A 13,246-nucleotide genomic window follows, 5' to 3' on the forward strand; every position below is an offset into this window, starting at 1 on the left:
TTAATTTAATTTTAACATTTTCGCTAAAAATACACTAAAATCGTTAATAGTGGATTCATACATGGCAAAAGTGTACAAAATTCATAGTAAATATAAAAGTTAAAACTGTATTGGAGTTAAACAACAAATATTTGTACATTTTAAATTGCACCTTTTTTGTGAAATGTTTTTAATTTACCCTTTTTTTCGTAAATTCGCCAAGGCCCATGCAGCACCTGAAGTCGGCCAGAGCAGCAGAGGAGGGATACCGGCTTATTTTTCTAAAAAGGTAGTTTAGTTTTAAGTCAGTCAATTGATATGTCTCCCTTCAGAAAGCCCATGTGCAATATATGGGTGGAGCTCTTGCAGTCACATGACTGATTAGGTTAAAAAAACAAAAAAATAAAATACACACCCCACAATGTAAAGAGTGTTGTGCAATTTAAAACACATGGGTGCCAAAAATCTTTGTAGTCTTTTCAGCCACCACGACATTTCACTTGAGGCAGCTCAAGGATCGCGATGGATAGTCGAGCATTTGCGCATTGATCCATTGTTTAGGATTGCTCATTGATTAAAACTATAATCTAAGCAACATTATATAAAACAAAAACACATTGCAGCCTTGCCTTCATGGATTTGTCACAATGCTATTTACATTTCGTTTTTTTTATTTTAATGCATTCATGTGACCACCACCAGAGCTCCTCCCATATAGTCACAGACAGCACAGCCACGCTGTAAGGGAGCATTTTTACTTTTCCTGGAGTTGGGCTAATCATTCTTTGAGGTACTGACCCTGCATAAGCATGCAAAGTCTGAGATAAGTCAAAACTCAAATCGATCAGCTCAGTGATTTAAAGCAGCATTTCTCAACCAGAGTGTTATCTGAGTTCACCCGGGGTACAGCAAGCACAAAAAACAAAACAAAAAAACAACCACGGAGAAACGCTGTGGTTGTTACAAGTATTAAGATTATTGGATCAGCATGACAGCCAGACAACTAGCATTTCCAAGTCAGGTCAACTATGGAAGCCTACATGTTACCCTTGATAAATTTCCTTAAAGAGGAAGTAAACGCTCCCACTCTGATGCTTCTTTTCATTTAGTCCATTATAATAAGTCATTATCAGACTATAGCCACTGTAATCCAGCCCAAATTGCATATTACTTACTGTTTAAAGAAGCTTTCAAAATAAACTTGTTTCCAGGGGTTAGGCAGCACCATCTTAAGTATATTTTTCTGAGTCCACAGTGGAGTGCATTTCCACCCTTACATTGAGTACTTCCTGTACTGTTAACCAAGCCTCCTTCTCAATCCAACATTTCTATGGCAACCCTGCTTCCCTGTTCATAGCTTACTTGTGCCAATGTGTAATGTTTCCCTTTGTCAGACTTATCAACTGATAAGACTGCAGTAATGGCCAAGTTTAGACTGTATGTGAGGTCACATGGTGTGTAGACGGAAGCTCTGAGTGATTAGCAGAGTTCAGTGTTGTGCCGTAGGAAGTCCTGATAACAGATAGATAAGCACACAGAGTGTGCCGTAAATCAGGGGAGATCTACGTATGCTCAGTGACTTCATTCTACAGAACAACAAGGATTACAAAAATACTAAGTAAGGAGATATCTACAAGCAGTGTTCATCAGGATTTTTTATGCCGATTTACATGGGACAAAGTTGTGGGGGAGGGTTTACAACCACTTCAAAGCCATCTGACTTAGTAAAAGGAAGGTAACAATGCTGAACCAATAAGGACCTCTTTGGTTTGCTCATGCTTATACATGAACAGTAAATGGGAGCGACCCATCAGTTTGCATAATCTTAGCCTAAACTGCTTTAGAATACTGTAGCCCTCAGGGAAATCTGGAATGGGTCTGTCTTGCACAAAGTACACTAGAAGTAGATGACTTGTAACCTACACAAGGCAGACTAACCCTTCCTTATACAAACTAATAATAGCAGAAAAAGCAGCATTTAGTATATGAATATTGCATGTACAGGAGAGTTGTCATAGGTTTATTTTAAATCTTTATCCCTTCATATTCAAAAGTAAGAACAAATGATAAAAAGATTACTATACAGCTTACCACAATGTTCTCCGCAATAACTTCAGGGTCAACACATACCGATTCCACAAAGAACGTCTTTATATGTAAGAGAAGAAGAGAGACATTTTTAGTTCATGGCTATTTCGAAGTAAGCCAGACATGTTAAAGGCTACTTACACACTGATGGACCGATTGGGTCCACCTGTCAGGTTTTTCCAGGCGGACCCGATCAGACCATCCATTGCCCTCTGGAGCGGATGATGTTAACGGACATGTGTCCCAACCCCTGCCAACATCCGATCCTGTCCGGTAAAGCCAGATGGATGGGGATCAGATTGGATGACAGTCTGTCCATCGCCATCCAACAGCCCCAAGGAGAAAAGCAGGCTGTCAGAGCGAAGCAAATCTGGACCAGTCATCCGCCTGCTCAGCGGCCAAATCCACTGGCAGACTCCGCCAGTGTAAAAAGGGGCCTAAATGTTCATTAAAATCCCGCAAGTTCTTTCTAATGCCCATTTGATTTGCATATAAAAGACAAACATTTCCAAGGAACTCTTGCGATTAAAAATGTAAGCAGATAGCAAGCTATTCAACTTCACGCCACCTACCTACTATACAAATAACCATTAGTTATTAAAAGATATGAAGAGGGCGCTAATAAATATGCGTGATAATCTAGATACAAGCATACCCTACTTTTAAGTACACAATGGGGTTTATTTACTAAAGGTGAAAAGTGCAAAATCAGGCTCACTTCTGCATAGAAACCAACGAGCTTCCAGGTTTTATTACCAAAGTTTAATTGAACAAGCTGGGATTAGAAGCGCATTGGTTTCTATGCAGAAGTGAGCCTGATTTTGCACTTTTCAGCTTTAGTAAATAAACCCCATTATGTACTTAAAAGTGGGGTATGCCTGCATTCTTTAAATCAAAAACAATGGATTCATAAATATGCTAAAAAAAAAAAAAAAAAACACAATATACCAAATAACAATTGAGCTACTGGTGCGATATAGACACGCGTTCATAACAATAAATTAGCCAATATGCCAGGAAAAATAGTCCCAATAAAAATCAAAGAAAATCTTCTATGCAGATAGTCTTCCAGGAACGAGTGAATAATCCTTCACTGCAAACCACAGAAACGCCTCATGTGCTCTATATTCTGCTTACCAGAAAAATGATCCTGCTAAAGCTTTGTTTGACTCACTTTTTAAATAAAGTAGTCAAATTTTTCTGGTAAGCAGAATAGAGACATTCAGAAGCTCACAGAGGTGTGAGAGCCGGGTGATCTGCGGTGTTCGATCGCTCAGTTCTCAGTGTTACACAAATGTAGACACTCAGTGATGTTGCATATCGCCGCGCATGTCAGAGTGAGAGCAAAAAGTCTAGGGCCATTATTTATAGCCTAGTCTAAAGTGATGACCTGAGGGGACTTTAAAAAGCATCACCTATGGAAAATATAGGGTACTGAAGTTCATTGCCGTTTTGCAGGTGCATGCAATAAAAGCTTGATATGTTGTTGGATATTCATTTACTCAGGGCAATGTAATCTTTTAGCAAAAGATATTGGATAATGCATTGTATTTGTATGCCATAAGATAAACTTTAGTGCATTTTTTTTCCCCTGAAATCCAACGCTCGATAAACCACCCCACACACACACACACACACACACACACACACACCATTTCTCCAGTTTGTCAGCTTTCAGAAAATATATAATATTTGGAAGTTTTAAACTAATCTTCAGGCCCAATTTTTTTATTTTTTAAACCAAGTAAAAAATGGCGTTGGCAGGAAAAAGGGTTAAAGTGACAAAACGCATGGCCGAAAAGAGATTTCCTTCTCACTTCTGGGCCCCGATTGTTAGTACGGGACCCAGGGCTCTGTGCAGCACACTGCCAGCTCCAAGACAGATAGATGTGGCCCCAAAGCAAAAAGCCCAGTCCAACAAGTCTGCATATTGTGCACATGTTATGTCGGTGTGAAGGGGTTAAGAAAGCTGCCAACATATTTCAAACAAGTCTCAAGCAGTGGCAAAAATGATAACAGAGTAGGCGCTCCCATTAGGATATGCAATTGACATTAAAACTGGGACGCAAAGAGGTGCTTTAAAAGACTAAGGCTACTTTCACACTGGGGCGTTGCGGGCGCTAGCGGTAAAACTGTGCTATATTTAGCGGCGTTTTGGCAGCGCTATGCGGCCACTGGCGGGGCAGTTTTAACCCCCACTAGCACCCGAAAAAGGGTTAAAGCCACCCGCACTGCAGCGGCGCTTTGCAGGCGGGTTTGCAGCGCTTCCCCATTGTTTTCTATGGGAAGGGGCATTTTAGGAGCGGTAAATACACCGCACCAAAGATGCGGCTTGCACACTGGAGAGACAGCAGAGGGTCTTTCAGGGTGCTTTGCAGGCGCAATATTTAGCGCTGTAGTGTCTGCAAAGCGACTCAGTGTGAAAGGGGCCTAAGCCATCCAAAGGCTTTGTAAGTCAACATGAAAGTTTGCTGTACTTCTGTAAAAATCACAGCCCATGTGTCCAAAGCCTTAGGATTTAAAAAAGGGCAGAATTTTGTAACTAAAAACTTAACAGATTTGTATTGAGAAGGGGGAGAAACAAATATGAACATAAAATGCAATGCTGCTCAGCTTGTTACTACTATACAAAATCAAGAACAAAGCTATGATATAAGGAAACAACTCACTTTAAATCCATGCTGATCAGCAAATTTAAGAATTGTCTCTCGCCTCTCCCGTGTTGTGTTTGTAGCATCAAAAACCTGTTAAAAAAATATATATATATAAATAAATTGGAAAAGTCATTAAAAAAAAAAGAACCAAGAAACCAGCAATATACAAACAAAGAATTTCACCAAGAATTATTTTTGTGTAGCAAGTTTAAAAGAAGTATGGGTTTGCTTTTTATTGCTTACATCTATTTTATGTGAGCTGCAAAAATGTTTTATATATAGAGATATATAAACCATAACAAAGAACACTTACTATCACTTTAAAGGACTCATTTACACTTGCTTCAGCTTAAAAACACACATCAACAGTTAGTTTACACTTGCTTCAAACATGCTTTGTTAAAGCTCTCTGAACTCTAATCAAAGCCTGTCACTAAATAAAATGGTTAGCTTACACTCCTGTTTACACAGGGTTTTGCTTTGGCTTCAATTCAAAAATTAGACCCCATGTAGCTTTAGTGGCGCTTCAAAGCCTCCATAGAACTCTATGGCAAAGCTTGCTTGAGGCCCACCAAAGCCTCATCGAAGCACCAAACAAAAGCTTGCGTAAACAGGACTGTAAGCTAAACATTCAACTTCGTGACAAGAGCTTTGACTGGCGTTCAGAGAGCTTTAAACAAAGCGTGTCAGAAGCCTTGTTTTGAAGCAAGTGTAAACTAGCCCTAATGCAGAGAATGCATTAAGGCAAAAACCTTAAGGCTTTAGAACAACTAAGAATCAACATGCATACAATGAGAATGCCAAATAAAGCATTCATTTTTTTCCCCCATTAAAAAAAAAAAAAAAAAAAAAAAAAAAAAAACATGATCCATAGCAGAGAGAGAAAAAGAAGAGAAGGTTTTGGCTTCATATATACTTTCAAATTCAAACTAAATTAATATCTCCCCATCCCTTTTGATGATATAGTTTAAAGCAGTATTAAATGCAAAAGATATTATCTTGCAGCTTACCAATTCTTTGATGTGGTGACTGCATGCTTTTTTGCACCTTATTTTCACCTGGTGATATAGACCGTAAGCCTGTTTTTCCAAAAGAGCATGCTCTCTTGAAGATGTAGCAGTTACAACTATGAGCCAAACCATGTACCACTGACAGGGGTGCTTAATGATTAGCTTTTATGTAAAACCTTTATCCCAGAAGGGGGAAAAAAATAAAAATAAAATTGTGGTTGCAACTGCTTATAAAGCGTTAGCTGGAGTTTGGGATCAATTTGTTGTGTACCTAAATCTGCTAGTCTAACGCTACCCCTTGCCCCAGACAATTTGACTTTCCAAAGGTGCTCTGTGCTCCTTCATCCGGAGTGGGGAACTGCAATACAGGCAATGCATTACTGGCCAGATCACCAGGTAAAACCAGAAAAAAAAAAAGAAAATTTTTTATATACACAGCACTTCATGGTTTGACAGTTGAACACTCGTATACTTACCGCAACATGCCCTCCTTCCTCTACGAGATACTTCCTGACATCTTCTAAAGCCAATAAGGCACACTGCCTGTAGGACAAATACATAAAAAAAAAGAAAAAATTTGAAAAAAAAAATAAAAGAAAAAATTGAAAATTAAAAAAAAAAAAAAAAAAAACATTATATTAGATCATTATATATACACATACACACATATATATATATACACACACACACACACACACACACACACACACACACACCACAAAAAGCATACAACTGTATCGAACAAAAGGAAGCAATTTAAAGATTTCACATAAGTATTAAAAAAACAGCAGCAAACAGGATTTAACTGTTGCTTTTCTCTGAACTTTATAATCACTGGGTTATCCCAAGTGGATCAGAGCAACACTGAATGAGAACAGAGGTGGCTTTGTGTGTAATCTAGGTCAGAGTACACAGGGCTTGATGGCCTCACAAGGACAATATCCAGTGTTAAAGTGATTGTAAGTGTTCATTTTTTTTTTTTTTAAACAAACATACTTACCGCCACTGTGAAGCTGGTTTTGCACAGAGTGGCCCCGATCCTGCTCTTCTGGGGTCCCCTCAGCGGCTTTGTCCCACCCCCAGTCATTGGATTTAATTGATAGCAGTGGGAGCCAACGGCTGCGCCGCTATCTATCCAATCAAGACCTGAGAACCCTGGGCAGAGAGAGAGAGAGAGCGCGCATCCCCGTGGGTCAAGTTCCAGGGCTCAGGTAAGTTAAGGGGGGGGGGGGGGGGGGGTTAGCTGGTCACTGCCAGATGTTTTTTCACCTTAATGTATAGGATGCATTAAAAAGGTGAAAACATGCAGGTTTACAACCCCTTTAAAAAGGAAGCTGCTCACTTTATATAAGAAAGTGGATGAAAACTCTCACATATACCCAGGGATGAAACAAGTCTCCCTATACAAGTTTTACTTGTATACCTTCTGTCTTCAGCTTGCTATATTCTTTATAAAGTGCACATTGTGTTAAAAATGTTTTCTTCCTGTTCAGCCCTAGGAGTGACGTCTTGGCATACACTGACAGCTAATTGGAGGAAAAGGTACACACCCCCATTCCACAAAAGGCAGAAGGAAGGATAGACCAGCTCTCTGCCAATCTATAGCAACCCACTTGGACACAAATTTCAGGCTGATTTGATCTCGGTTGTAGGAGCGCTTGTCAGAAAACGAGCAGTAGAAAGACACAGGATATAAGGTTTTGGAGAGAGATAAGAAAAAGACTACAGGATTACGTGCTTAGGTCAAATGTCATGAACTTTAGTACCATACTGAACTGAATCAATTGTTAAACAGCTGAAAAAAAATCCAGTGACTGCTACCCCAATACAATAATCTGCAATATCATCGCATAGTTAGTACAGTGGCTCCTTCTGAGTTTTTTTTCCACGCAGCTAAAATAATGGAGTGGCTTCACAACAACTCCATGACTGTTCTTGAATGGCCCAGCCAGAGCCCTGACATAAACCCAATTGAGCATCGCTGGAGAGACCTAAAAATGGCCTGACAACTGGAGAGGATCTGTAAGGAGGAATGGCAGAGGATCCCCAAATCCAGGTGTGAAAAACATGTTGCATCTTTCCCAAAAGGACTCCTGGCTGTATTAGATCAAAAGGGGGCTTCTACTAAATACTGAGCAAAGGTTCTTAATATTTAGGCATTTCAGTTTTTCTTTTTTTAATAAATCTGAGGAGGGAGGGAGGAGGAAGAAGGGAGGAGGAGTAGGAGAAGGAGGAGAAGAGAGGGAGGTTTTTTTTTTTTTTTTTTTTTTTTTTTTTTTTAACAGGACCCTTTCCAATACAGAGCCGAGTCCTTCAAAATCTATTTTGACTGCACAGACCTGCCCAATTATTGATTTTGAAAATTTCTAAAACCACACAAGAAATCGAAAGTATTCACCAGTATAAAGAATCCATTTATTTTTATTCAACATTATAGAGAAAGAAGTATGACACCATCATTATTAGACTTTCAAATTTCTAATCAAGCTTTCCCAATTCCATAGTAGTTTGTGGTTGGTAAACATCCATAGGTGATTTAAAAAAATTATATACTGGGTTGCAATGGTTCACCTCTTGCTGAAAATACTGGTTTCCAGGTTGTCTCTGGCATTAGTCATTTTAGAGTTGACCGAAAACAAACACGCAGCAAGAGATTACATAGTAGGTGAGGTTGAAAAAAAAAAAAAACACAAGTCCATCCAATGTGTGCGATTATGTCAGTATTACATTGTATTTTCCTGTATGTTGTGGTCGTTCAAGTGCTTATCTAATAGTTCTTTTAAACAATCAATGCCCCCCGCTGAGACCACCTCCTGTGGAAGGGAATTCCACATCCTTACTGCTCTTACAGTAAAGGACCCTCTACGTAGTTTAAGGATAAACCTATTGTCTTATTTTAATGAGTGGCAACGTGTCTTGTTAAACTCTCTTCCGCAAAAAAGTTTTAAACCTCCTGCGGGGTTCACCAGTACGGTATTTATAAACTTAAATCATATCCCCTCTCAAGTGTCTCTTCTCCAGAGAGAATAAGTTCAGTGCTCGCAACCTTTCCTCATAACCAATATCCTCCAGACTCTATTAGCTTAGTTGTCCTTCTTTGTACTTGCTCCATTTCCAGTACATCTTTCCTGAGGACCAGTGCCCAGAACTGGACAGCATACTCTAGGTACAGCCAGAGCAGAGTCTTGCAGACCAGGAGAACTATTGTTTAATCTCTGGAATTGATCCCCTTTTTTAACCACTTCAGCCCCAGGAAGATTTTACCCACTTCCTTTTTTTCCCACAAATAGAGCTTTCTTTTGGTGGCATTTTATCATCTCTGCAGCTTTTCTTTTTTGCACTATAAACAAAAAAAATATCAACAATTTTGAAAAAACGCATCATTTTTTACCTTTTGCTATAATAAATATCCCCCAAAAATATATTTAAAAAATATATATTTTTTCCTCAGTTTGGGCCGATGTGTATTCTACACATTTTTGGTAAAAAATAAATAAATTGCAATAAGCGTATATTGATTGGTTTGCACAGAAGTTATAGCATCTACAAAATAGGGGAGTTTTATGGCATTTTTATTGTTAATTTTTTCTTTTTTTACTAGTAATGGCGGCGATTTTTATTGGCACTGCAGTGGACACATCGGACAATTTTGATACATTTTTGGGACCATTGCCATTAATACAGTGATCAATGCTATAGAAATTGCATTGATTACTGTAAAAATGTCACTGGCAGTGAAGGAGTTAACATTAGGAGGCAATCAAGGGATTGTGTTCCCTAGTTTGTGTTCTAACTGAAGGGGGGAGGGGAATGTGCAGGGGAGATGACAGATCGCTGTTCATACTCTGTATGAACAGACGGATCTGTCTGTTCTCCCCTCAGAGAACGGAAAACTGTTTACACACACAGATCCCGGTTCTCCGTGTGCCCCGAACGATCACGAGAGCCCGGGGGTGATCGTGACCACCGGGCACTCGCATCTGCAAGTGGGGGGCACTGACGCCCCCTAGTGGCCACAGGGTTAAGCAACGTTACATAATGTTTCGTCCAGCCATGCCATTCTGCCGCAGTACAACTGTGGCAGATGGGCGACAATTGGTTAATGCATGCCAATATTTTGTTTGCTTTGTTAGCAGCAGCTTGCCATTGCTGAGTCTATCATCTACTAGGATCCCAAGGCCTTTTCTATCCTAGATTCTCCCAGAGGTTCTCCCCCAGTGTATAGTTTGCATTCATATTTTTCCCACCCAAATGCATTATTTTACATATTTCTACATTAAACCTAATTTGCCATGTAGTTGCCCACCCCATTCATTTGTTCAGATCTTTTTGCCTGTGGAAAAGTTATTGCCCTGCTTAGCTTAGCATCGTTTGCAAATAGAGATTGAACTGTTTATTCCATCCACCATCTTGTTTATGAACAAAATAAACAGGATTGGTCCCAGCACAGAACACTGGGGGACCCCCACTACCCACCTCTGACCAGAGTACTCCCTATCACCACCCTCTGAACTCGCCTTTGTAGCCAGTTTTCAATCCATGTACTCACCCTATGGTCCATGCCAACTGACCTTACTTTGTACAGTAAACGTTTATGGGGAACTGTGGCAAATGCTTTTGCAAAATCCAGATACACCACATCTGCGGGCCTTCCTTTATCTAGATGGCAACTTACCTCCTCATAGAAGGAGGCGAGCTGCAGATGTCACAGTAAAGACCGTTTTCCCAATTTGCAAACTTCCAGATCAGAGACATAGAAAGCAAGAAAGTCAGTTCTACAGGCAGGCAATTAGAATTTCAGAAGATCAGCCCCAGGTTTCTCTTATGACAAGCTTATTTTAAAATATGGTCCCTGAAATATTTTACCATCACCTGTCTGCTGATGTAACAAAATCACAAAATGATATTTCTTTATACCATAAATGCATCATAATACTCACTTCCTTATCTTTTGTCCCTCTTCATTGTTTGGAAGGAAAAATTCAAAAGAACTGAAACTCTTCACAAGATCCCTGCGGTACTGCCCGACATTGAACACTGGAATATACAAAAAAATAAAAATTTAATCAACTGATTCTTTTACTATTGGTTCAAAACAAATATTTTCCTAGTCGTATATATTACAGGACAAAGGCTCTTTAAAGTGTTACTAAGGCCCTGCATCTGGTCTACCACAGTACGCACAACATGGATATGCAATTGTTTTAGTAAATATAAAAAGTGGGGAGGGCGTGGCTTAGCGGCTGATGTAGGAGGACGTGCATGCCTTGAGCTCCGCCGGCCATCCGTGCTTACATCCTTACAGTCTGATCTGAAAAGCTATTTTTGGAGCCCTTACCTCCTGCCACACTGGGAGAAGCATCCCGGACCACGGCGGCATATCTCGGGACCCCCGCTGTGATGTCCAGACGCCATACCGGAGGGAAGGGGCTGACGGACCCCCCAGGCCAAGATGGCGCCGGCACGCGCCGTGCAGCCAGAGACCAGTACAAGGAAGCGGCACAAAAGCTCCTCTATGGTGGTAAAGCGTACAAGGATGCCCTGGCTGGCCAGCCCTCGCCTCAAGCTACCCCTGGAAGTTCTCCTGAGGCAGATGACACGGCCCCCTTGGAGGATGATGGATTGTCCGCAGCATGGCGCACAGTGAGTACACCTAGAGACAGTGATAGGCCTGAGACACAAACCATCCCCTCTCCAGTATCGGAGGGAGAGCCTACGCTAAGGGACATATTTGCTGCTGTCACCTCCTGTAATCATTCTATTGCAGCCCTCTCAGAGGACATCAAAGGGGTTAAGGCTGAAATAACTTTTGTCCGCCATGACATGCAAAAGCTAAGGGAGAGGACAGCTGCCCTTGAAGGCAGGCTGAGCACAGTAGAAGATGATCTGGCCCCCATGCAAAGGGATCTGAAATATAATTGCCATCTTACCGAACAGCACGCTATGCGACTTGATGAGATGGAAAAATCGCATGAGACGCAATAATATATTTGCGCGCTGGGGATTCCGGAACGTGTTGAGGGTAAAAACCCGGTTGACTTTATTGAAAACTGGTTAATTGCCACCTTTGGTAAGGACTCCTTATCACCGCCTTTTGCTGTGGAACGCGCCCACCGGGTGCCGTCTCGCCCCCTACCTCCGGGCAACCGCCCCAGGCCCTTCTTGTTTAAACTCCTCAACTATAGAGACAGGGACACCATTCTCTCTAAAGCGCGGGGGTTGTCAGACAAAATGGAGATTGAGAACTCCAGAATTTCGCTATTCCCGGACTTTTCAGCAGAGCTTCAGAAAAAGCGTGCAACATTTCTTGAGGTTAAGAGACGCCTTCGGGACCTTAACGTTCAATATGGTATGCTATATCCGGCCCGGCTCAGGGTTACGGCTCTGGGCTCCACGCACTTTTTTGATCGCCCTGCGGCGGCGGCACAGTGGCTTGACCAGGAGCACAACGCACTCAAAGCCGCCAAGCTTCAAAGATCTCCTCCACGATAATGACACCTTCAGACAAGATGACTGGACTTACATTTCTTCAGGCCTTGCGGAAGGCAAAGGTTTATGGCTCCATTACAAACCCACCAGAGCTACAGGATGCCTGCACATGTGCAACCCTGTTTGCCATCTAGAAGAGTCTTCTATGGGTGTTTCCATGGCCTTCCCCCCGCCCCAGAGTTCCGGATGGGGGCTGTTAGACTGCTGCTTCTCCCGTTTGGGAGCCCAGCGGGCTTCGATACAGAAGTTACCACGGTTTTTTGCTGTTTAACTGTTTCTCTTTTATTTTTCCTTTTACTTAATTTTTTCTCTCTCAGGACCACAATGGACACGGACTATATCCCAGCATGTCTGCACCCGTCTGGGCGACTCTTCCTCGGTACTGCTGCTCATGAAGGACTTTTTTCTCCCCCTTTTTGGGGCATCCCAGGTGATGCGACTTCTCAGTCGCTTGTTGTTGTTATATATGGGTTAAATGCATCTTTCCTCCCTAGTTGCTTACGAATGTTAATAAGGTCACTCCTATCTACACTTATGTTTTGTATTCCTGATGGCAAAGGTTAGATTTCTCTCTTGGAATGTCAGAGGGTTGGGCAGACCGGTAAAAAGGCTGGCGGTGTTAAAACACCTCAAAAGATATGAAGGCTGGAATTGTGTGTCTGCAGGAGACACATTTTGCTCCTGTTGGTGCGCATAGCCTTGGGCCTAGATTGTATACACAGCAATTCCACTCTACATACTCTGCTTATGCAAGGGGAGTGAGTATCCTAATCAGACAACATACCCAATTCTCTTGCTCCCAACAGGTTATTGACCCAGGGGGGAGGTACATCTTTTTGCTGTGTAAGATTGCCACTGTACATTGCATTATAGCCAACGTATATATCCCACCTCCGTATTCAGCAGAGGTTCTCAGGCGCCTCGCTGGATTTATGACACAGTTCCCTGGCATACCCCTACTGGTGATGGGCGATTTTAATAACTATGTTAATGGCATGTGGGATAAGATTCCAACGCCTCCTTTGG

At 41.5% G+C, this 13,246-nt stretch overlaps 1 protein-coding gene across 6 annotated transcripts in view; it reads right to left on the reverse strand.

Annotated features, from left to right (window-relative positions):
• The window catches only part of LOC143927855 (6-phosphofructo-2-kinase/fructose-2,6-bisphosphatase 4-like), a 189,278-nt gene that overhangs the window by 62,757 nt on the left and 113,275 nt on the right, over positions 1-13,246 (reverse strand). For all 6 annotated transcript variants that reach the window (XM_077452282.1, XM_077452285.1, XM_077452283.1 and 3 more), the window contains exons 3-6: positions 10,672-10,768; positions 6,208-6,274; positions 4,737-4,811; positions 2,071-2,127 (exon numbers count right to left, since the gene is read on the reverse strand). In XM_077452282.1, the coding sequence (XP_077308408.1) occupies positions 2,071-2,127; positions 4,737-4,811; positions 6,208-6,274; positions 10,672-10,768 (296 nt within the window). The remainder of the gene's footprint in view (positions 1-2,070; positions 2,128-4,736; positions 4,812-6,207; positions 6,275-10,671; positions 10,769-13,246) is intronic.

This window comes from Lithobates pipiens, unplaced genomic scaffold (assembly GCF_037356315.1).
Source record: "Lithobates pipiens isolate NorthernLeopardFrog02 unplaced genomic scaffold, aLitPip1_a1.2 Scaffold_23, whole genome shotgun sequence".
NCBI classification, from domain to species: domain Eukaryota; kingdom Metazoa; phylum Chordata; class Amphibia; order Anura; family Ranidae; genus Lithobates; species Lithobates pipiens.